General features: G+C 28.9%; 4 protein-coding genes across 4 annotated transcripts; 3 read left to right on the forward strand and 1 right to left on the reverse strand.

The window, feature by feature from the left end:
- The first annotated feature begins 884 nt into the window (after nt 1–884).
- Nucleotides 885–1,625, forward strand: LOC124920698. The gene has a single exon (XM_047461252.1). It carries the CDS (start codon nt 977–979, stop codon nt 1,367–1,369), a length of 393 nt encoding a protein of 130 aa, XP_047317208.1. The 5' UTR covers nt 885–976; the 3' UTR covers nt 1,370–1,625.
- Nucleotides 1,626–9,134: 7,509 nt separating this feature from the next.
- Nucleotides 9,135–10,791, reverse strand: LOC124919625 (uncharacterized mitochondrial protein AtMg00810-like). The gene is made up of 3 exons (XM_047459908.1): nt 10,714–10,791; nt 10,513–10,645; nt 9,135–10,063 (listed from the first exon to the last, which is right to left on the reverse strand). The coding sequence occupies exons 1-3, from the start codon at nt 10,789–10,791 to the stop codon at nt 9,135–9,137; spliced, it is 1,140 nt and encodes a 379-aa protein (XP_047315864.1).
- Nucleotides 10,792–19,272: 8,481 nt separating this feature from the next.
- LOC124920768 (protein OSB1, mitochondrial) lies at nt 19,273–21,627 on the forward strand. The gene is made up of 4 exons (XM_047461321.1): nt 19,273–19,803; nt 19,887–20,025; nt 20,099–20,183; nt 20,885–21,627. The coding sequence occupies exons 1-4, from the start codon at nt 19,436–19,438 to the stop codon at nt 21,160–21,162; spliced, it is 870 nt and encodes a 289-aa protein (XP_047317277.1). The 5' UTR covers nt 19,273–19,435; the 3' UTR covers nt 21,163–21,627.
- A 1,898-nt stretch (nt 21,628–23,525) lies between these two features.
- On the forward strand, nt 23,526–24,596 carry LOC124921405 (transcription factor MYB20-like). Its single transcript, XM_047462067.1, has 3 exons — nt 23,526–23,659; nt 23,729–23,858; nt 23,947–24,596. The coding sequence occupies exons 1-3, from the start codon at nt 23,527–23,529 to the stop codon at nt 24,443–24,445; spliced, it is 762 nt and encodes a 253-aa protein (XP_047318023.1). The 5' UTR covers nt 23,526; the 3' UTR covers nt 24,446–24,596.
- Nucleotides 24,597–25,930: the final 1,334 nt, after the last annotated feature.

Here is a 25,930-nt window from a genome sequence, read left to right on the forward strand (position 1 = left end):
GGCAAAAAAAAAAAAAAAAAAATTAGTGGTTTCGGGACCCGAAATGAGTGGTTTCGGGACCAGAAATTAGTGATTTCGGGACTAGAAATGGTTTTTTCTTACAACCTAATTGAAATTAGTTCTGCAACTAAACCCATAACAACAGCCAAACATTATATAATCATACTTTCGGGTCCCGAAATCACATTTTTGAGACCCATAACAGCCAAACATTATACAATCATACTTTCGAGTCTCTAAACCATCCATTTCCGGACTCATAATGCAGCAAATACACAATAATCATAGTTTTCTATCGTTAAAATCATTAAAATCCCTAACCCTAACCGCAAAAAGCTAAACGATCTTCAAATCTTTAAAATGATCTACGATTCTAAAAAAGAAAATGTTATTTACCTTGTCTTTTGAGATCTGGGAGATTTTGAAGTCTTGTATGGAGATGTACCTGGACCACCAGCCTGAAAAGATAGTATGAAGTGAACACGAAGGCAGACAATGAAGTGAACATACACGAAAGAGTTCTCTTACCATTTTCGATCGAAAGAAGATGAAGAAAGTAGAAGAAGTCGGGGATGCCGGAGAGAAAAATCGCTAGAAAAGAAATCGGGATTCGCCGAAAGTGATAAATGAAAATAAGAAAGAGAGGAAAGAAGAAAGAGAGGAAAGAAGAAAGAGGGGGAAACTGAAATATTTAATTTTTTTATTTTGTTTTTTTTCCTCTCTCTTAGCTGGCAAGGTCACGTACTATTCTTGGCCTTACTTTCGCTAACCTTTCGTTGGCTTATCATACCTCATTTTTTAATAAGCTCTACTTTAGCAATAAACAAAATAAAAATATATAAAATAAAATGGGAATGAGATCCAAATAAAAGAAGGCTAAGGCAGCTAGCTGTATTTTGACAATTCTTCTTGTGGAACTCTAGAAACTTCCGGCGACGATCGTCAAGAGTAAACGCATCTCAATTCTCACCGGACGATGGCTTTGGAATGGGTTGTTCTTGGCTACGCCGCCGCCGCTGAGGCAATCATGCTCCTCTTACTCACTCTTCCAGGTCTCAATCCCATTCGTAAGGGTCTGATCTCCGTTACTCGTAGTCTCCTTAAGCCTTTCCTTTCGATCGTCCCTTTCTGTCTCTTCCTTCTAATGGATATCTACTGGAAGTACGAGACTCGACCTTCTTGCGAATCCGACAGTTGCAGCCCTTCAGAACATCTCCGTCACCAGAAATCCATCATGAAGAGTCAGCGCAATGCCCTGCTCATCGCCGCAGCTCTTACATTCTACTGGCTATTGTACTCCGTTACTGGCCTCGTTGTTCGCGCCGATCAGCTCAGCAAGCGATTGGAGAAGATAAAGGCAAGTGATTGATTTCGTTTTGGATCTGGGTTTACATACACCCTAAGATTTTCTTCAATAGATCTAAGCAGCCTCTACTCGTTTGTTTACATTCTGTTCCATGTTTTGTAATTTTGGTCTGTTTGCTTGATTATTTACTTGTTCAGACACCTTCGATTACTTCATATAAGGGTCCATGTTCGATTTTGTGATGACATCAATAATTTTGGGTTGAAATGTATGCTACTCGATTGAGATTGAAACTTAATATTTTCACTTCATGATTGTGTTTCCTTTGGAAGAGTTCTTATCGTTGGTTGGGAAGATATCTGATCATATATGTTAATCTGTGAAAGAGTTGTGCTCTAATTGGAGGTTACAATGAATTTTATGAGAATTACATGCTTCTGGTTACATTTCTGAACAAAACCCTGGTGCACTTTCTGGAATTGTCAAAGAACAAACCTGTTTATTGTAGATTTGGAGTTCAAAAGAACCATATATAGATCAGATCAGTCAGTGACAGGTATCAAGATCTGTGGTTGGTTTGGCCATTTTATGCTTAATGGCATGAAACATGTAATTAGCTAGGCATCAGAAGTGTGTCTTTAACTGTTGCAATGAAAGTTTTTGTGGTGGTAATGAATATTTGCATACCATTTCCTAAATGAACACCATTTCCTAATGAACACTTGAAAGTAAGTTGGATTTCAAGGTTCCATTTTTCTCCTCATTCAAGCCATTAGGGTTCTTGCCATGGATATTTCATAGATTCATTTGTAAGCTGCTGTGTTTTCTTCTCATTGATTGACAATGGCAGCAACCTCTCTTATTGTCAGGGGTGTCTTCTGTATATTATTATTTAGGTCTGCTTAATAAACTCATAGTTGTATGATACTTTGATTCAGATAGATAGAATAGGTTTAACTATATTAATGATCTCCATGGATGTGGCAAAGCTTTCAGTTGAGAATAGGTCTGCTGAAACTTTTGTGTTTTTGTTATCCCAATTTTTCTTCTTAGATTGCAACATACAGTATATATTCAATTCATGCTTCGATATCATAATAATTAGAGCTTTGATGGGATTATTTGTGTCTATTTCCAAAGATTTGATCACATGATATACTGTATATATTCAATTCATGCTTCTGGATATCATAATAATTAGAGCTTTGATGGGATTATTTGTGTCTATTTCCAAAGATTTGATCACATGATATACTGTATATATTCAATTCATGCTTCTGGATATCATAATAATTAGAGCTTTGATGGGATTATTTGTGTCTATTTCCAAATATTTGATCACATGATATACTGTATATATTCAATTCATGCTTCTGGATATCATAATAATTAGAGCTTTGATGGGATTATTTGTGTCTATTTCCAAATATTTGATCACATGATATACTGTATATATTCAATTCATGCTTCTGGATATCATAATAATTAGAGCTTTGATGGGATTATTTGTGTCTATTTCCAAATATTTGATCACATCAAATATCATTTATATGTATATTTATAATGGTGTTTTTTTATGTCCCATAAACCTAGAAAAATTAAGGTTGTAAACGAATCAACCTCTTAATGGCAGGTTAAGACTCAAATTTGAGTTCGAGAAAATCAATTTTGCAATCGAATTCAATCTTTATATTTCTAGTTTATTACTGGTTATACTTTAAATTAGGGTTGTAAATGAATCAAATATTTTTGATTCGATTCGGTATTCGTATTCGAATTTTGATATTCGTATTCGTAATTTTGTGATTCGAATTCGAATAAAAATATTCGATTCGACTAATAAACGAATACAAAATCAAGATATTCGATTTCAAATTCGCTAATATTCGATTAAATATTCGATTATATAAATATATATCCGTTTTATTAATTTTAATTTTATAAATATTATTTATTCTAAAACCCTAGTACATATATACATTATTATTTAATTTTTATTAGGTAATTTTATTGAATAGTGTTATATATTATGTAAAAATATTAATTTTCAAATTTTCGAATAAATTGTATAAAATATGTTTTAAAAAAATCGAATCGAATACTCGAATCGGATCGAATAATACGAATATCAATTTCAAATCGAATACGAATCACATTAATTATTCGAAAAAATTTCGAATACGAATATTCGAATAGTTTCACGAATACGAATCGAATACAGTAATATTCGCTTCGATTCGTTTACAACCCTACTTTAAATATTGGTACAAATTTATACTCTATATAATTTATAATTTATATGTATAATTTATAATTTATATTTAAATAGTAAATAATCCCTTAGTACAACACTATTTTTATATAATTTAATTTTTTATTTTTTATTATATCATTTCTTAATATTATATATAACTTATTATTATTTATTTAGTTTTAATATTAATATTATATATGATTATTTTTAATATATAATTTTAAATATTTAAATATTTTAATTAAAATATATTTATTTATTTTTATAGATAATTTTATTAATTTTTATTATTTAATTTTTTTTAATAATATAAACTGAGATATATGATTAATATATTTTAAATACAAAAGAAATAAAAAAGTTATATATATATATATGATATATATTTAATATTAAAATAAAAAAAAAATTAATAACATAATATTATTAAATATTAAAAAATAGATAATAATAATAATAATAATTATTATAATAATAATGATAATAATAATAATTTATAATAATAATGATAATAATAATTTATAACAAATTACAATAATAATAATTTAAAATAATAATAATAATAATTTATAATAATAATAATAATTTAAAATAATAAGAATAATAAGAATTTATAATAATAATAATAATTTATAATAATATATAATAAAAATAATTTATAATAATATATAATAACAATAATTTATAATAATTATAATAATTATAATAATACTAATCATATTTTTATAATACTATTAATTAATAATAATAATAATGATAACAATAATTATAATAATTAATAATAATAATAATAAATAATAATAATAATTTATGATAATAATAATAATATTTATGATAATAATAATAATAATTTATAATAATATGTAATAATAATAATTTATAATAATTATAATAATACTAATCATAATTTTATAATACTAATGATAACAATTGTAATAATTAATAATAAAAATAATTCTTAATAATAACAATTTATGATAATAAAATAATAATAAGAAGAATAATACTATAATAATCATAATAATTATGATAATAATAATAATTTATAATAAATATTAATTATAATTATTTATAATAATAATTTATAATAATAACAATAATAATAATATTAATAATAATATTAATAATTTATAATTATAATTTATAATAATAGTAATAATAATTTCTAATAATAATAATGATAATTTATAATAATAATAAAAATAAAAATAATAATTTATAATAATAATAAAAATAAAAATAATAATTTATTATAATTTGTAATAATAATAATAATAATAATTATTATTATGATTTATATTAATAATTTTAAGTTATATATAATGATAATAATATATAATAATAATAATTTTAAATTATATATAATGATAATAGTTTATAATAATATATAATAATAATAATTTATAATAATAATAAAAATAAGAATTTATAATAAGAATAAGAATTTATAATAATAATAATAATAATTTATAATTATAATAATAATAATAATTTATAATAATAATACTGATGATAATAATAAAAATTTATAATTTATAATAATAATGATAATATTAATAATAATAATGATAATAATAATTTATAATAATAATAATTAATAATAATAATAATAATAATTTATAATAATATATTATAATAATAATAATAAAAAGAATAATAATTTATAATAATGATGATTTATAATAATATATAATAATAATAATAATAATTTATAATAATATATAATAATGATAATTTACGATAATAATTTATAATAATTATTTATAATAATAATTCACAATAATAATAATTTACAATAATAATAATTTATAATAATAATTTACAATAATAATAATAATAATATTTAATAATAATAATAATAATAATAATGATAATTTATAATAATTTATAATAATAATAATGATAATAATTTATAATAATAATGATAATAATAAATATAATTTATAATAATTATGATAATACTAATCATAATTTTATTATACTAATAATTTATAATACTAATAATAATAATAATAATAATAATAATAATAATAATAATAATTTTAATAAATTATAATAATAATAATTATAATTATTATTGTAATAATAATAATATATCATAATAATAATTAATAATAATAATAATAGTAATAATAATTTATAATAATAATAATTATAAAAAAAATAATTTCTAATAATACTAATCATAATTTTATTATAGTAATAATTTATAATACAAATAATAACAATAATTATAATAATTTATAATAATAATAATTATTATTATAATAATAATATATTATAGTAATAAATTATAATAATTATAATAATAATAATTTATAAAAATAATAATAATTTATAATAATAAGAAGAATAATGATAATAAGAGTAATAATTTCAATTAATAATAATAATAATTTATATTAATAGTAAAATTAATTTACAATAATAATAAGTTATAATAATGATAATTTATAATAATGATATTTATAATAATAATAATAATAATTTATAATATTTTTTCATTCTCCTATCGCCTACAAGATAATAATAATAATTATAATTTATAATAATAATTTACAATAATAATAATGATAATAATTTATAATAATATTAATTTATAATAATAATTATAATAATAATGATAATAATTTATAATAATATTAATTTATAATAATAATAATTTTTTATAATAGTTTATAATAATAATAATTTATAATAATTTAAAATAATAATTTAAAATAATAATAATTTATAATAATAATAATGATTATAAATAATAATAATAATTTATAATATTCTTCCATTCACCCCAACACAAGTCTATCATACATATAATAATAATAACAATGATAATAATAATTAAAATAATAATTATAATAATAATTTATAATAATGAAATAATTTATAATAATAATTTAAATAAAATTAATAAAAATAATTTATAATAATTATAATAATACTAATGATTTATAATAATAATAATAAGTATAATGATAATAATATTTATAATAATTATAATTATAATAATAGTATATAATAATAATAATTTATAAAAATAATAAAAAATTATAATAATAATAATGATAATAATAATTTATAATAATAATAATAATAATTTATAATAATAATAATTATTATTATTTATAATAATAATAATAATTTATAATAATAATAATGATAATTTATAACAATAATTTATAATAATATATAATAATAATAAAAATAAATATAATTTTTTTAAATAATATATAATAATAATTTATAATAATTTATAATAATAATAATTCAAATAATAATAATAATTTATTAAAATAATAATAATAATTTATAATAATAATAATAATTTTAATAAAAATAATAATTAATAATAAAAAAATAAGAATTTATAATAATATATAATAATAATAAAATATATATATAATAATTTATAATAATTATAATAATTATAATAATACTAATCATAATTTTATAATACTAATATTTATAATAATAATGATAACAATAATTATAATAATAATGATAACAATAATTATAATAATTAATAATAATAATAATTTATAATAATAATGATAATAATAATAATAATAATGATAATAATAATAAGAATAATAATAATGATAATGATAATATTAATAATAATGATAATAATAATTTATAATAATAATAATTTTTAATAATAATGATAATTTGTAATAATATATAATAATAATTTATAATAATATAATAATTTATAATAATTATAATAATACTAATCATAATTTTATAATTAATTTATAATAATAATGATAATAATAATAATGATAATTTATAATAATAATTATATTAATAATTTATAATAATAAAAAAATTTTATATTAATAATAATATATAATAATAATTTCTCTCAATCAACCTCTTAAACGATGTGTTATGGTTCTTCATAGTATTTTATTTAATTTCTTTATAACATGAAATGTAATTGAAAGATAAAATATCTAATCCTTATTATAATTGGTACAAATGAGAATAACATTTTACCCGCATAGACTTATTGCAATAAATCGATGTGAATATGACGTGCATTGACGATGATTAGAGAACCGAAAGAGTTTTCAAATTTTAAACCTTTACCTTAAATCTTGGAGAAAAGTCAGAAGCAAACATAATAGAATGATAACACTCGAGACGATAACACTCGAGACGGTTATAGTAAGTGATAAGTTATTTTAATACGACACCATTATTTTAATAAGACACTAGTTTTGTGAATTCAAGAAATGGCAGGGATTGGAGATTAATTTCAGATAATCCTTGAGATTAATTTCAGATAATCCTTATTTAAAATATTCTCAAATAATTCACTCTTCAATCTAATAATTTTTTTTAATTAATTACCCATTTTGTTTTAAATAATCTAAGATCAAATAAAATTTTAAATTCAGTTAAGACTTAACAATGCTCCAATACTGAACCCAATCAAAATCACAAATGTAACATTTGAAACTATAATAATGTATTTATTTACAATAATCTCAAATAATTCAATTTAGATCTAATAACATTATTTAAATTATAACCCATGTTATTTCCAAATAATGCAAGATCTAAAAAATTCTTATAACTTATTTGTTAAGAAACATTGCACTAATAAGTGAACATATTCAAATGACATTGGAATTATAAGAACATGTTAGTTGTGCTCTAATTAGAGGTTACAATGAACTTTATGAGAATTACATGCTTCTAGTTGCATTTCTGAATAAAACCCTGATGCATTTTCTGGAATTGTCAAAGATCTGTGATTTTTTTGCCACTTTATACTTAATGGCATGAAACATGTAATTAGGCATCAGAAGTGTGTCTTTAACTGCTGTAATGAAAGTTTTTTTTGTGGTGGTAATGAATATTTGCATACCATTTCCTAAATGAACACAATTTCCTAATGAACACTTGAAAGTAAGTTGGATTTATAATAATATATAATAATACATAATAAAAATAATTTATAATAATATATAATAACAATAATTTATAATAATTATAATAATTATAATAATTCTAATCATAATTTTATAATACTAATAATTAATAATAATAATAATGATAACAATAATTATAATAATTAATAATAATAATAATTAATAATAATAATAATAATTTATGATAATAATAATAATAATTTATAATAATATGTAATAATAATAATTTGGCTACATAGATACTGAAACTTTTGTTTTTTTGTTATCCCAATTTTTCTTCCTAGAACATACAGTATATATTCAATTCATGCTTCTGGATATCATAATAATTAGAGTTTTGACGTGGTTTATTTGTGTCTATTTCCAAAGATTTGATCACGTCACATATCGGTGCGAAAAATATTATAACTAAGAAAATATGATTTTATTGATAGAAGCTCACTTAATTTTGATATTAAAACTAATGAGTGATCTTGAATTTAAAGGATCAGATAAAATGATCTAGAACTCAAAGTAAATACAATTAATGACATTAAACAATGCATCTCTTGAACTTCATCTTCCTTTACGCTTCATCTTCATCATCACATTAAATGTTTTCCAAGATTATTATTTATTATTTTTAACACCCCTCTTAATTAGTAATCTTGAGTTTCTTCTTAAATTTGTTGAACTTGTCAATCGTGACGGCTTTGGTCATGATATCTGCTGGCTGATCCTCCGTCTTGATAAACTTAATGGAAATTACTTCTTGAGTAACCAAATCTCGAATAAAATGATGTTGTAGTTCAATATGTTTGGACCGAGCATGAAAAACGGGATTCTTTGTCATTTTAATAACCGACATATTGTCACAATGAATAATTGTCGGCTCACATTGCTCAAACTTCATGTCCTTTAAAATTCTTTGAAGCCAAACACCTTCACAAGCTACATCAGTACATGCTATATACTCTGCTTCGACTGATGACAATGCCACATATTTCTGTTTTCTTGAGCTCCATAATATTACATTTGATCCAAGACAAAAGATATAATCGGAGGTACTTTTTCGATCATCAATTGAGCCTACCCAATCACTATCTATATACCCAACCAACTTACGTTCACTTTCCTTTTTGAATTCAATTCCTTGAGTTTTTGTGGCTTTAAGATATCTAAGGATTCTTTTTGCGGCGGCAAAATGAATTTGACTTGTCTCATTCAAAATTCTAGAAAGCAAGCTTACCGAATGTGTGATATTCGGTCTTGTGTTGAGATAGATTAAGGAACCAATCAACTTTCTATAACTAGTTGAGTCAGCTTTCTCACCATCGTCGTTAACTTGAAAATTTTCATTCAACGCCATAGGAGTAGAGAGGGGCTTGCATTGACTCATATTGAATTTCTTGAGCAGATCTTCAATATATTTTTCTTGTGCTAGAAAGATTTTTCCTGGACTTTGCTTAACTTGTATACCAAGAAAATATTTCATGAGTCCCAAGTCTGTTATCTCAAATTCTTTCATCATTTGATTCTTGAATTCTGCCACCATAGCTTTGTTTGTTCCAAAATAGACGAGATCTGTGAGTTTAAGCATTGATTGTTAGAAAATTGAAAGTTGTAGGTCTTTATTGTCTTTTATACAATTATGGTTTATTTAATTATTAATGGGCTTGGGCCTGTATGTATAAGTAATTTAGGGTTTCTAGGCTAATTACTCATATATAAAGGTGATTTGTAAAGGTTGAATACATCACTTGAGAATAAAAATATTTTTTCCTCTTCAGCAAATCTTATTGTCCTTCCTAGTTTTCTAGGGTTTTCTTTCTTCGTAATCGTTTTTCAAAGATCCAATAGTCAAAAGCCAACATTTGGTATCAGAGCTAGATTGAAGAACACGTCGTCGACAAGATCAACTAGAGATGCAGCGACAATGAAGATTGGAAGAGAAGGGAACGTGACACTCTCCTATCCGTTACTCGCGAAGAGTAATTACTCGGTTTGAACATTGAATATGCGAGTAAACTTACAAGCACAAGGAGTGTGGGAAGTCGTGATGCTCGAAGATGTCGACGAACGGATGGATAGAATGATCTTGCCACCATCTATCAAACACTCCCTAAGGACGTCCTTCTCATGGTGGCTGAGAAGGATTCCTCCAAGCTAGCGTGGGAGACGCTAAAGACAATGCATGTTGGAGTGGAGAGAGTCAAGGAGGCAAAAATGCAAACCTTGAAGACACAATTCGAGGCGATTCGTATGAAGAATGGTGAATCGGTGGATGATTTCGCCATGAAATTGACATCCATCGTAACTAGTATCCGCTCGTTGGGAGAGAAGGTGAAGGAGATCTCCGTCGTCAAGAAGTTCCTTAGAGCCTTACCACAAACATACATGCAGATCGTTACAGCAATCGAGCAATTTGGTGACCTCAAGAATATGATCGTCGAGGAGATCGTCAGTCGTCTCAAAGTCCATGAGGAGAGACTTCGTGGCTATGAAGACCAAGAGGAGGAGCACCTATTTCTCACGCATAATGAATGGATATCACGAATGAAGAAAAAAGGAGAAGCCAATTTTTCTTCTAGATCGTCGAGTCGTAGTGACAACGGTGGAGATAACCGAGGTCGTGGCAAAGGGCAAGGTCAAGGGTGAGGTTGTACAGAAAGATCACCTCGACAAGAAGATACCAAGCCCCGCAAAGACAAGAGCATAGTGAAGTGTTATGATTGTCAAAAGTATGAGCAATACGCGTCTAAGTGCCCTAAAAATAGGTCTGACGATGAGGCAATCCTCACTAGCTTTTATGACGAGGAACCATCATTAATGTTTGCTGAGGTAGTGACGAAAGCTTTGCCCGAAGACGATGATGCAAACCTCGCTAACTTCTATGACGAGGAGCTAGTATTAATGTTTGCTAAGGGAGACGAGAAGACAAACCTTGAAGAGTTTATGCAAGAAACGTCCAAGGAGGAATCAGAGGTGGTGTTGTTCAATGAAGAGAAAGTCATGGAGAAACTCTTCGCAAGAGGCAATGAGTGTAATCACATCGATGTGTGGTACCTTGACAATGGAGTAAGCAACCATATGACGGGTCATTGAGAGAAGCTCAATGAGAGAAAATTACTGGAAATGTGAAGTTCGAAGACGGAAGCAAGGCGCACAAGTTTCCTAATTCATCTTACGGGGAAATCTATGTGAGCAAAGATGTCATATTTGAGGAGGAGAAGAAGTGGGAGTGATGCAACAACAACAACAAGCTCGTACAAAATCCCGTGGAGTTCAGAATCCTACGAGATGTCTATGTGGAGGCACCACTGGTAGAGATGGATCCTGATGAATTGTTGTTGCTCACCACCGATGAGCCAACAATATATCACGATGCGGTAGTCGAAGAGTCGTGGAATGAGGCCATAAACAAAGAGCTCGAGTCTATCAGGAAGAATAAGACATGGGAGCTCACCGACTTACCACCCGGTCACAAGACCATCGAGTTAAAGTGGGTTTTCAAGTTAAAAAGAGACAACGAATGCAACATCCTCAAGCACAAAGCGAGATTGGTAGCAAAAGACTATGTGTAGAAGCAAGACAATGATTTTGAGAAGAACTTTGCACCGGTGGCGAAACATTACATAGTCAGGTTTATTCTTGGTATCGAGGTGGACTAAAAGAAAAATAACATTGAGGTGAAGTATGAAGCTTATGCAAAGAAGGTGTTGAAACAGTTTGCAATGGAGGATTGTAACTCGAGCAAGTATCCCATGGAAGCAAAGTTGCAGCTTGAAAGGATGTGGAAGGAAGCTTAGTGGATCCGAAGGAGTATAGGCGTATCATCGGGTGTCTCAGGTACTTGACGCACACTCGACTCGTTATCTCTTATGCAGTTGACATAGCGAGTTGATATATGGAGAAGCCTACCACTCTACACCAACAAGCAGTAAAACACATTCTTCGTTACGTGAAGGGAATGACGAACTATGGGATTCAGTTAAGAAGAGGACGAGAAGTTGAAGAACTCGTTGGTTTTACTAAAAGCGACCTAGCCGGTGACAGACGATAGAGAAAGTATTTGAGGGATAATGTTTTATCTCAACGGGAATTTGATCACATGGCAATCTTAGAAGCAGCGAACTGTTGCTTTATCTTCATGTGAGGCGGAGTTTATGACAGCTATTACAGCGTCGTATCAAGGACTTTTGCTGAGAAACTTGTTGAGCGAGATGCTCGAATGCGAGTCGAGGCCGGTAACCCTTTACGTCGATAACAAGTCTGCAATAGCAGTAATGAAGAACCCAGTGGTTTATGGACGCAACAAATACATCGACACTCGGTTCCACTTTATTCGTGAATGCTTCGAGAACCGACAAACTAATGTGGAGTTCGTAAGCACTAGAGAGCAGCGTGCAAACATTCTCACTAAGGCACTAGCAAGAGTCAAATTTGCAGAGATGCGAGAGCTGCTCGATGTGAAGAATCTTGAACAAAATCAAGCTTATAGGAGAGATTGTGAGTTTAAGCATTGATTGTTAGAAAATTGAAAGTTGCAGGCCTTTATTGTTTTTTATACAATTAGAGTTTATTTAATTATTAATGGGCTTGGGCCTGTATGTATACGTAATTTAAGGTTTCTAGGCTAATTACTCCTATATAAAGGTGGTTTGTAAAGGTTGAATATACATCACTTGAGAATAAAAATACTTTTTCCTCTTTAGCAAATCTTATTGTCCTTCCTAGTTTTCTAGGGTTTTCTTTCTTCGTAATCGTTTTTTAATGATCCAATAGTCAAAAGCCAACAGAATCATCTACATATAAACATACAATCAAGAAATCTTTGTCAATAGTCTTCACATAGAGAGATGATTCACTTGTACTTCGATTAAAGCCTTTCTTGATGAAATAACTATTGATTTTGTTGTTCCACGCTCGGGGTGCCTACTTTAACCCATACAATGCCTTTTTTAGTCGATAAACTTTCTTATCTTTTTCTTTGATCTCAAAACCTTCGGACTGCTCAACATACACCTCTTCTTGAATTTCTCCATTTAGAAAAACTGATTTTACATCAAGTTGAAATATATTTACCTCCAACTGAGCTGGAATGGATACACAAGTACAAATTATCTCCATTCTTGCAACATGAGCATAAGTTTCTGAGAAGTCAACTCCCGGTTGTTAAGAATAACCCTTTGCGACAAGTTGAGCTTTATGTTTTTGAATCAAACCATCCTCATTGTACTTTACTTTGTAGATCCATTTTAAACTAATAGTTTTCTTTCCATCTGGCAAGTCCACGAGTTCCCATGTTGAATTTTTCTCAATTGTAGATAACTCGTCCATCATTGCTTTTTGCCAATATTCTTTTTGAGAAGCTTCTTGGATTGATTGTGGCTCACAAGAAAATAATTCAAACTCAATTTCATCATAAATGTCTTGAACCATTCGGGTCTTTCTTGGAGGACTATCTGAATTAGGTTCTGAGTCTTGTGCAGAAGGTTGAGATGAGCTAGTTTGGGATGTACTAGCTTGGGATGCAATTGGATTAGTAAATGGTTGTGATCCCAAGTCTTCAACTTCTTTCCCTTCCAATTCCAAGTAGCTTTTTCATCGAAAACAATATCTCGAGATACAATAATTTTGTTGGTCAATGGATTCATCACTATAGCCAATGAACACAAGTTTTTGGCCTTTCTCTTCAAACTTCTCCTGACTTTGAGATGGGATTAGAGCATAAGCAATACTCCCAAATATTTTAAAATGATCAATGACGAGCTTTTTATCATACAAAGCTTCAAATGGAGTCTTATTTCTGACCGCTTTGGTTGGTGATCGATTGAGAATATATATAGCTATGTGAACAGCTTCAGCCCAATATAGATTTGGAATTTGATAGGATCGGCTTTATCGATAGAGACTGGGGTCTGGCTAAGGATGAAGGCTTATGAATAACAGTTTGAAAGAAATCCTGTTAGGGATTTAATTCGCTTTCTATTCTACGCAAACTTGTGTAAACACTTGAAACAGATTCAAGGCGGAATTGTTTACTTGGGTTTGAAGCACAAGATGAAATATGAAAAGATGACAGAAATGAAGAACACAACAGTTTGTTTATGGATGTTCGGAGAAACTCTCCTACGTCACCCCTTCTTCCAACCACCGAAAGGATTCACTATAAGATGATTAAAATCAAATACAGTTTATACACACACTTAGCTCACTATTGAACATAACACTTTCTATTCAATTACAAGATGAAAATATCACTCAGCTAAAGGTGTTTTGATTCTAGATCTCTCTCTCGATTCACACACAGTACAATCAGAAAGAAACTTCACAATATTCAAAGGCTTGAATTCTCTGTAGTTTCAGTAAGCAAGATTGGCAAGTGACCGATGCTTCGTCCGTTGTCCTTAGGATTGGTTAAATATTGAGCAAAAGCTAACGGTCGAAACTTCAAGAATGATACGTGGCACTCTTCCATTGGAAAGCCTCCATTGTACACAACAGGTTCTAAGCACAAGGATCGTGGTCGTACATCACTGGTAGTGCGCCGAATATTCCATCAGGGATGTACCTGCAAAACAAGTAATTTGAGGAAAATTCTCTTATGTGGCATTCCTTGATTGGATGCATATAGCTGTTGTACTAATCTTCACTAGAAAGTGGAGCAGGAGTAGGGTACAACTATAGCACGTGGGTAGGAGAAATGCTAGATTCAAGCGTACTACTTAAACTGAACATTAGACGTATTTCAGTTAGACGGATTGTGAAAATCAGTCTAATGAAATAAGTCATCTCTTTCTAACAGAAAAACGTCTATTAGACCGCCTGGTCTAATAGAATTAGACTCGCGTCTAATTACAATAACCATTAGACTGCACGTCTAACTCCACTGAGTTAGACTACACGTCTAATTCCGGTTATACCTCAGACTTGTCTGAAGGAGTTAGACGCACGTCTAACTTTCATTAATTAGACCACACGTCTAATTATTCAATAACCATTAGACTGCACGTCTAACTCCAATGAGTTAGACTGCACGTCTAACTCCAATGAGTTAGACTGCACGTCTAATTCCGGTTCTACCTCAGACTAGTCTGAAGGAGTTAGACGCACGTCTAACTTTCACATTCTATTAGACTGCACGTCTAATTCCGAATATCAATTAGACTACCCGTCTAATTATAAGCATATTAGACTTACGTCTAATTCCGTGCATTCATTAGACTACACGTCTAACTCCGATGAGTTAGACTGTACGTCTAATTCTATGCATTAGACTTACGTCTAATTCCGAGTATTCTTTAGACCCTTAGTCTAATTCTTTACATCTATTAGACTACACGTCTAACTCCGATGAGTTAGATTGTAAGTCTAATTCTATTAGACTTACGTCTAATTCCGTGTATTCATTAGACCATCCGTCTAATTATTTACATTTATTAGACTACACGTCTAACTCCGATGAGTTAGACTGTAAGTCTAATTTTATGCAATGAAAGCCAAAATCGGTCTAATGATACTCATTAGATCCAAGTCTTATAACATATTGTCTCAATACACCTGTATCAAAACTCATATGTTATTTCATCATCAAAATATCAGTGGTTAAATTATTTCAACACTTAGTCAAAATAATTTGACCCAACAGAATTCCCTTTCCTTTTAGCATGCTTCTCGCCATCTCTACAATCGTACAGTTTTTTCGTTCAGCTACGTCGTTTTGTTGTGGAGATCTATTGACGGTTAATTATCTTTTGATACCATTATCTTTGCAATATTCCGTATAGGAATTTGAGAGATATTCCCATCCACGATCAGTTCTCAAGCACTTCATTATATGACCACTTTCCTTTTCAACTAGAGACTTGAATCGTAAGAAAATAAAAATGCTTTGGACTATTGATTAATGAAATAAATCCACATCATTCTTTTATAGTCATCAACAAAGAGAATGAAATACCTCTTATTTCTAGGAGTAGGAGTTTGCATCGGGCCACATACATCAGAATGAACAAGTTCAAGTGGTCCTTTTGCTCGCCATATAGTTTTGGGAAATGGGAGTTTGTGCATCTTTCCACAAATACAAACTTCACATATATCATTCATCACTTGAATAGAAGGAAGTTCAACCACCATATTTTTCTCTTTTAGCAACTGAAGTCTCCGTTGATTTAGATGACCATATCGAAGATGCCAAAGTTTAGACAAATCTTCATTTTCCACTTTTAATGCACAATCACTTTTCAATGGAAACGTGAGAGAAAAAGTCTTATCTTTCATTTCGACAATTGCCACAACCACATTTTTCTTTTTGTCAAATATTTTGCATCTTCCATCATCAAAATATACCGAGAAGTCCTTCTTAATAAGTTTTCAAATACTAAGAAGATTATATGAAATATTAGGGACATATAGAACATCCGTGATAAGCTTTTTGTTACCTCCCGAAGTTGGAACAACAATGGTTCCTTTTTCTTTTGCATCTTGATAAGAACCATATCCAAGAACAACGGTCGAAGTAATGTCCGAGTTGAGCTCCACAAACATATCTTTATTGTTTGTCATATGGTTGCTATCACCGCTATCAAGATACTATCGAATTTTTGACTTCTCTTCACCATTTAGAGAAACAAATATAACGTCATAATCTTCTTTTCACAAATTTTACATCATCTTCTTTCTTCTCCTGATTTTGAAATCGACAATCCCTTTGAGAATGATTATGGATTTTGCATATTTTGCATTTGAAATAGCAATCTTTTGACTCATGATTTTATTTCTTACAATTGATACAAGAATAAGAATCACTTGATTGTTGTGGTGCTTTGCCTTTCCAACCGAATGTCTTCTTATTTTTCTTACCAAATTTGTTGTGATGACTTCTTGAAAACACTTATGGTACTTGCTTGGATTTGAAGGCTTGATCAGTTGATGGAGTACAAGAGCGATTAATTCTTTGCTCATGTGCTAGAAGAGATCCAGTCAACTCATATATTATCATCTTGGACAAATCTTTTGATTCTTCAATCACAGTAGCAACATGATCGAACTTTTGTGAAAGGCTTCGAAAAACCTTTTTAACAACCTTTTTATCTTTGATTTCATCTCCGCTACTTTTTATTTGATTGACAATAGTGGAAACACGAGAAGAAAAATCTTGTACCTTTTCTTGATCCTCCATCTTTAGATTTTCAAAATCTTTCCGTAAGGCTTGGAGTTTTAATGCGATCGTTTTCTCCGTACCTTGAAATTCCTGTTTCAATTTCACCCAAGCATCTTGAGCCTTTTTTACTCCAAAAATACGAGGGAATATGGTTTTCCCAACTCCTTGTTGAATATAGCGCAAAACTAGTGCATCTCGTTTTTTGAGATCCTTTTTAAATTTCTCGTATCCTTCGTCGTCTTAATCGGGCACATCGAGTTCTTCTTCATTTATCATATCCCAAAGACCTATGGATATGAAAAATGTTTCCATTTGGCTGCTCCAGAATTCATAGAATTCGCCTTCAAAGATAGGAACTTGACTTGGAGAGTATGAAAATAGAGTGGATGCCATTTCAAGATTGAAACGTAACCTTGCTCTGATACCAAATTTGTTGGTGCGGAAAATATTATAACTAAGAAAATATGATTTTATTGATAGAAATCTTAAGTAGCTACAACTCACTTAATTTTAATTTTGATATTAAAACTAATGAGTGATCCTCAATTTTAAGGTTGAGATAGAAGGATTTAGAGCTCAAAATAAATACAATTCATGACATTAAACAATGCATCTCTTGAGCTTCATCTTCCTTCACGCTTCATCTTCAACTCTCGAGCTTCATCATCACATTAAATGTTTTCCAAGATTATTAATTATTTTTTTAAACAATATATATATATATATATATTTAAAATGGTGCTTTTTCATGTCCCATAAACCGCACATACTTAAGAAAAACCTAAAAAAATTAGGGATGTGAACCGAGTCAAAGCTGTTCATGGCAGGTTAAAGCTCGATTCGAATTTGGTAGGACAGAACTTGAGTTCGAGGAAATCGATTTTGTAATTGAGTTCTTCTCATCTACCTTGTCATTTCTCCTAAACTATCCTCTCTTAATGTCTTTATCTTTCTCTCATACACTAAAATAATATATCGAATCTTAACCATTTCTAATTAATAAAACTTAATTTTCGAGTTCGAGTAGTTAGAATTGTTATCGAATCGAGTTAGAGTGTAAATTTTCGTACTCAAATTGGTTCAAGTATATATATATATATATATATATATATATATGATGAAGTTCAAGTATATATATATATATATGATGAAGTTAAAGTAGTACAGTACTCAAAAACCAACAAAAAAAAAATAAGCACTATTGATCTATTATATTTATTAAAAATTACTCACTTAAATATATATTTTTTTTCAATAAATAGAATATGGGGGCACAAAGTGGATATATTATTTGACTTATGATATTGGGACATTGTTTAAACTATATTTTATTTTAAAGTAAATAAATATTTGTTAATATAAAATTACATTTTTATATAGTGTAATATATTAAAAATTTATACTATTATAAAAAAATAAATTTAATTTTTTAATAATAATAATAATAAAAAAAATATGAAATTAAAAAAATATGAGTTAGAAGAATTATAAAATTGACATCTTGTGTTCCAAACCATGAGAGCAATATCCAATAAATTATCTTTAAAAAATTTAATTACAATATTATTTTATGTTTTTATTGAAATAAGTTGTATCAATATTTTTTTATTTGTTTGAACCAGAATCAGAATCGATAAACCCTAAACCCTGTCCGCTCTGTAGAAATGGAACAAGGCAGATACACCTGTCGTTCGGGTAATTTTTTAGGAATAAGGAACAAGAAAGAGTGTCTGTTCAAAAATGTAAACCCTAATCATGTTTAGAAGCTCACGTTTGCAATCGATCGATCTATGGCCTCTTCTCGTATTCCATCTCTAATCAGAAGAGGTTTGTCTTTGTTCTCTTCTTTATCACTGGGAAGTCTACTACGGCCGTTCTCGTCTTCTTCCTTTTCTTCGTCTCCGGCGGATAGTTATCACAGAAGGGAGAGCTCTCTTCTCGACGATTCCAAAGACGACGGTATCAGCTCTGTTTACAGCCACACCCTTAAATTCCAACGCCCTCAAACCATCGAGTTCCGAAACAATCTTTTCAATTTGGTTACCCTCATTGGAACTGTCGAATATTCCCCCAAGCGAGTCAACACTAGTAGTACCAGATGCGGTGTCCATACCATCCTCAACGTCAACAAAACTCTTCGCTCCCAATGCTCGCTTAGGTAACAGACACACAAACGCATAAAAACACTATCTTTATAGCTTTGGATATACTACAAAGTGAACTTTTAAATGATACTTACAGGGTTTTGCTGAAGATGTGGAATGATATGGCTGAAATATCTATGCAACATTTGAAACCCAATGATCACATTTACGTTTCAGGTTTCTTGGCATCATACAGTAAAGGTGGCATTGACAGAGATGCCAGGACATTTTATGAGGTTTTATATTGTTAGCATACTTGATTGGTTATTCTGGATATTCAATTGATTTGATTGTATTGAATCTGTGTAGGTGGTTGTTAAAGAAATAAACTATGTCGCAGGGTGTGGCAGTGGCTCAACTAGCCAAAATTTTCATCAAGCAGATTCATGTGAAGGTACTATTTTGATTACATGCTTTCAAGCCATTTGAGGAAGGAATTAGAGGAGAGGATAAGAATGTAAGACTTGTGGAGTATAATTTGTAAATGTATCCCTTGACCACACCCAATGCGCTATTGCTTGACGACCTTCTTAGAAAATCAATGGTACTGGGCAGAGGATAGTGCTTGATTAGGAAGAACTTAGCATTCTGGTTTAAGGCTTTTAGTGGAAATTATTATAAGTGTAGTTTGGAAAGGCAACAGTTCTTGATTGGTTCTGTTATGGGCTGATGGGAGGATGTTTTCATTGTATATCATGTGAAGTGAACGAAACTTAGCTGAACCTATGCATGTTGTAAATCATTGGTTCAATTCCAATAGTAGGTTTAACTTGGAAGATATCATTAGTTTTGGTACCAAATTAGTTGTTTATCTCTTTTTTTTTTATAAAAAAACCTTTACATTGGCTATTGATTAACTGGAATAAAGAGGCTTTAGTGCAGAAAGTGAATGAAACAAAATGGATAGTTACAGGAATTCTTTTCATGCTACAAATCAAACAACTGAATCTCTGAATCTTGAGTAAATCAAAGAGGCTTGTAGGCATGCATTAAAACATGACTCTTGTGCCCTTTTTTGTATTATATTTTTTATCCTACCTTTCCTATCTCACATTGACTTATATATGTAATTTCTAGATGCAATATTGTCTGCAGGTGAAACCAAGATAGAAAAATACAGTAAAAAAATGTATTTATGGCAAGTGTTTTTTGCAAATCCTGATGACTGGTGGGATAACAGGAAAACAAAGGCAACAGAACAGCGTCCTGATTTTAAACACAAGGATACTGGTGAAGTTCTATGGCTTAGCTATAATGACCCTCCTTGGATCAGAAAACAGCTTCAACTATATGATTCTAGGATTGAACATTCAAGTCAAAGGAAACGCTTACCCTCCTGTATACCTATGCAATTGCATGACAATGAAATCTAGCCTCTAACATAAGAAGGAAACTTGCCATTAGATTCTCGAAGCATGACCCTGCGACATTTCTAATGACAATAGGAGAATGTATACACAAATGACCAGGTTTCCAGAGTTAAATCTAATTTTTTTTTGGAGTATTCTCCTTTGCCAAGATATCATCCGTTGGAAGGATGTTGATTCGATCATGCAAGCAGTTGGAGTTGTAATGCATGATAAACAGTTTGAGTTTGAATCGTCCTGAATCCTACTACACATGCAAGGTATGATTTGGCTGAAACCTGTATGCAAGACTATATTCATGTGTTTTATACTGTATATTACAGATTGAATTCCTGTAGATTAAAGATGAATGCTGTTTCTAATTCGTGGTAATTTAATAAAACATGTAGCCTATTTAGAAACAGGTATTCTATGTACTGATTCATATTAGACTTTTGTTTGCCATTTTTATTGAATTGTTTTTAAAGATTGGATTGTAGGTGTGTTCTCATTTTGGTAATAAATACTTGTTGAAAAAAAGGCCATAGTTTGCTAATTCTAGGACTAGACTTCAAATTGACTGAAATACATGAGTCTAGGTTTGGTTGTGTGTTCTTGATTTACGGCTCAATAAGTTGTGCAATGCCTAATTAATTCCACAAGTCCTAGGCAGAAGAAGGGGAACTATCATTAGCTTTGTTTGATGCAGGGTTACTCCTTATCCCATAACAAATGATTCTTTGTTTAAATTAAGAACTAAAAAAATTTACTTTATTTTTATAATATTTAAATATATTGAATAAAAAGACATCTTATTTAATTAACCCACGTTTTCATCGAATAAGATTTTTTGTTTTCCAAAAAATCAGATTATTTGGAAGAAAAATCTACACCAAACAAGCTCTCTAGTTATAGTAAGAAAGTCCAATATTGAATAGTCATTTAGAGTGTGGGGGCAAGGTCAAAATATCACCATTAGTGGCTGAAAAAATAAGTGAACCCAAAAGAACCTTAGTTACATGGCCAATAATAATTCAATTTCAAGCACAAATTGTTGGGATTAATTCATGGATTTGGTTTCATCTTAATTAGACTAGCTAGGGTTAACAAGGGTTGTAAAAGAGTGTCCACAATGAAAAAATCAATCGCGGAATCTTTTGATAATGTCGACGCTGGCCCTTGGCTTGTTAACCCGCCTTAACGTTGTTTTCATGATTCAAAATCATCGCCTTGATTGATCTGAGTTTGTAAATCTTCAAGAATGTGGTTCTTTGTCGCTGATTATGCATAATAGACTAATATAAGAAAGTGCATCATTTTCATGTCTCAATTGGAAAACAAATTATTGGAGATCTTTCATTCATGATCAATCAATTCTGTTCTTGAAAACAAGAAGGAAAGTAATTAATTCAGAAGGGTTTAATTTAGGAGTCAAAAATGAAATAATAATTGAATTGAATCAGATCTATATATGTATGATCATTTGGCAGTCGCAAAGTCTAAGATAGTCAACTGGCCACTACAAGGGCTTGATTTTGATTTTTTGGTCTGGTTGGGAGATAACTGAACAAATACTAAATAGATCTAATTACTTGTGTCCACAATTATAAATGAATTAATTAGAAATTAGAATGATCACCAAATTTATATATATATATATATATATATATATATATATATATATATATATATATATATATATATATATATATATATATATATATATATATTAAGAGAGTTTAAATAATATCTTTATGAATGGTATTCTTAAGTTATAAGGGACTTATTTATTTTTTGTTTAAACCAGAATTCCTATACCATGATTCTCCACTTTAGATAGAGACCTTATAATTGACTTAAAATTAATTTAATTTGAGCTATTTCAATCAATTATTTAATCCTCAATATTTTTCATATTTGCGAGATTAAAATAACAATGAAGAGTAACAAACCTTGATTATCCCACTTGTACACATTTATTTGACATAGAATTTCAATCCTTTTAGCAATGATTTATCCGATTACAAAATTGGACCACCCCTGACAGAAAAAAATAAAATAAGGACAATATAGTCTAAATGACTAATAATTCATTGAAGATAAATATTATAATAATATATCCATGATGAATTAACCGTGTTTTCTAGAGGAGTGATGTTGACTAATTTATCATTTTTGTTTTTCTTGTTATATTATATATTATTATATTCAAATTATAATGGGACATATTTGTGATATTTCTATATATAGTAGTTCAAGCTCAAATGTCATTTATCCAAGTCTCTCTCATAAAGTAATCTCAGTTTCCACACACAGCAAGCAGTGTGATCTGTACTATATATATATATACTGATAATCTGAATAATATTAATAATAATAATATTAATAATTATGGGGAGGAAACCATGTTGTGACAAGGTTGGATTGAAGAAGGGGCCATGGACGGCTGAAGAAGATGATAAGCTCATTAACTTCATCCTCACCAATCATCAATACTGCTGGAGAGCTGTTCCAAAACTTGCAGGTAATTAATTCATTTTTCAAATAATCTTAATTTCAACAATTAATTAACTAATTAAGAGTGATAATATAGGATTGTTGAGATGCGGAAAGAGTTGTAGATTGCGATGGATAAATTATCTGAGACCTGATCTTAAAAGAGGGATTCTCTCCGATTATGAAGAGAATATGGTTATTCATCTCCATTCTCAGCTAGGCAATAGGTACAATTTTATTTCAAAGTGTTTTAATTTAATTAGTTATTTCATGCATGCATGTTTTTGATTAATTATATATTGATTTAATTTGCAGATGGTCGAAAATTGCTTCTCATTTTCCGGGAAGAACTGATAACGAAATAAAGAATTTTTGGAATACCTACATTAAGAAAAAGCTTAAGAAGATGGGAATTGATCCAAACACTCATAAACCACTTCCTTCTATATCTACTCCCGATCATCAAGAACCACTTACTAAAGATCATGATCAAGAACAACACAAAACTCATCGCGATGATGATCATGATCATCAACAAATATTTGATAATGATCATGTTGATAAAATATTATTTGGAGATCATACTACATCTCATGATGAGTTTTGCATAGATGAAGTCCCCTTGATCCAACCCCATGAAATGATCAATTATTTTTCTCCTTCATATATGAGTACCAATCCTAATTACTTAGTACTCGACGACCAGATGTCGACGTCTTTTGATTGGGACAACTTCTGGGATGTCGATGATCATCATTTCAACAATCTCGATCTCTTTGTCAACAACAACAATAATTTAGGTTTTAACTTGTAGAACATGTGAGATCTTTTGATATTATAAAAAGTTCCACTCTAGATGTTTGTGATTTAGGATTTCTTAATGTTGAAATCCATCTGCATGGTAACTAATTAATACCATTTGCATGTGTTGTATTTAATTACCCATGGACTAAATTTATCTAGAGTTTTTATTAATTAATAATTTAATAGGCAAATTACTTGGGTGGCCCTCGAATTACTCTGATCGTTCACTTTTAGCTCTCAAATTATTTTTTGAAATAAATCGCCCCTTCAACTTTTAGAAAGGTCACCAATAACTCTTCCGTCAACTTTTTAGTTAAACATAACGGCTTAAACTTAAAATATATTTTTTATATATTATCTTTAATCTTATTTTTTATATTTATATATAATATTATATATATATATATATATCTTTTATTATTATTAATAATAATTTTTATATTTATATAATTATTAAATCTCTTATATATATATATATATATTTATATCTATAAAACGAAGTTTAAAATATATATTATCTTTAATCATTAATTATATATATATATATATAAATAAATTTATATAATTTATAGATTATATATTTTAAAAAATAATTTGAAGGTTAAAAGTAATAATAACCTTCCAATATAAATTTATATATAAAAGTAAATAATATATATATAGGAGATTTAATAATTATATAAATATAAAAATTAATAATAATAATAATAATAAAAGATATATATATATATATATAATATTATATATAAGCGATTTAATAATTATATATATAAATATAAAAAATAAGATTAAAGATAATATATAAAAAAATATATATATTTTAAGTTTAAGCCGTTATGTTTAACTAAAAAGTTGACGGAAGGGCCATTGATGATCTTTCTAAAAGTTGAAGAGGCGATTTGTTTCAAAAATTAATTTGAGGGTTAAAAGTGAGCGATCGGAGTAATTCGAGGGCCACCCAAGTAATTTGCCCTAATTTAATTGATATATATTTCATGTATGATATAATGGATTGGATAAAGCGTCTATCCGAGTTTATCAAAATAAAATTAAAGCTAGAGAGTGATCATTTTGGAGCCTTATTTTTGCATTTTGACTAGGTTCCATATGTTATGCCTAAATTCATCGTAGTTATTGGAAAGTTTGGGTGGAGCATCTAAATTAGCTGGTCTAAATCGGTGAATTTTTATTCCCGTTATTTTTTAGTAGATTATATGGTTTGAGCAGAACCGAAGAATCTTCGACAACTATAAACGTTATTTTTTAGTAGATTATATGGCTTGAGCAGAACCGAAGAATCTTCGACAACTATAAACGACCGTTGAAGTCCATTCAAAACGTTATTATCGTGACACTGGTTGAGGTGAAATCCGGTAAGAACGTAGACTTGTTCGGTGATCTCATTGCTCTTTTGGATGATATTTGTGCTCCTTGATTTTGCATTTGATATTTTGCATTTGATATTTCTCGTTTATGTTTTTCAATTTTTTACGCA

This window comes from Impatiens glandulifera, chromosome 1, assembly GCF_907164915.1.
Source record: "Impatiens glandulifera chromosome 1, dImpGla2.1, whole genome shotgun sequence".
Lineage (NCBI taxonomy): Eukaryota > Viridiplantae > Streptophyta > Magnoliopsida > Ericales > Balsaminaceae > Impatiens > Impatiens glandulifera.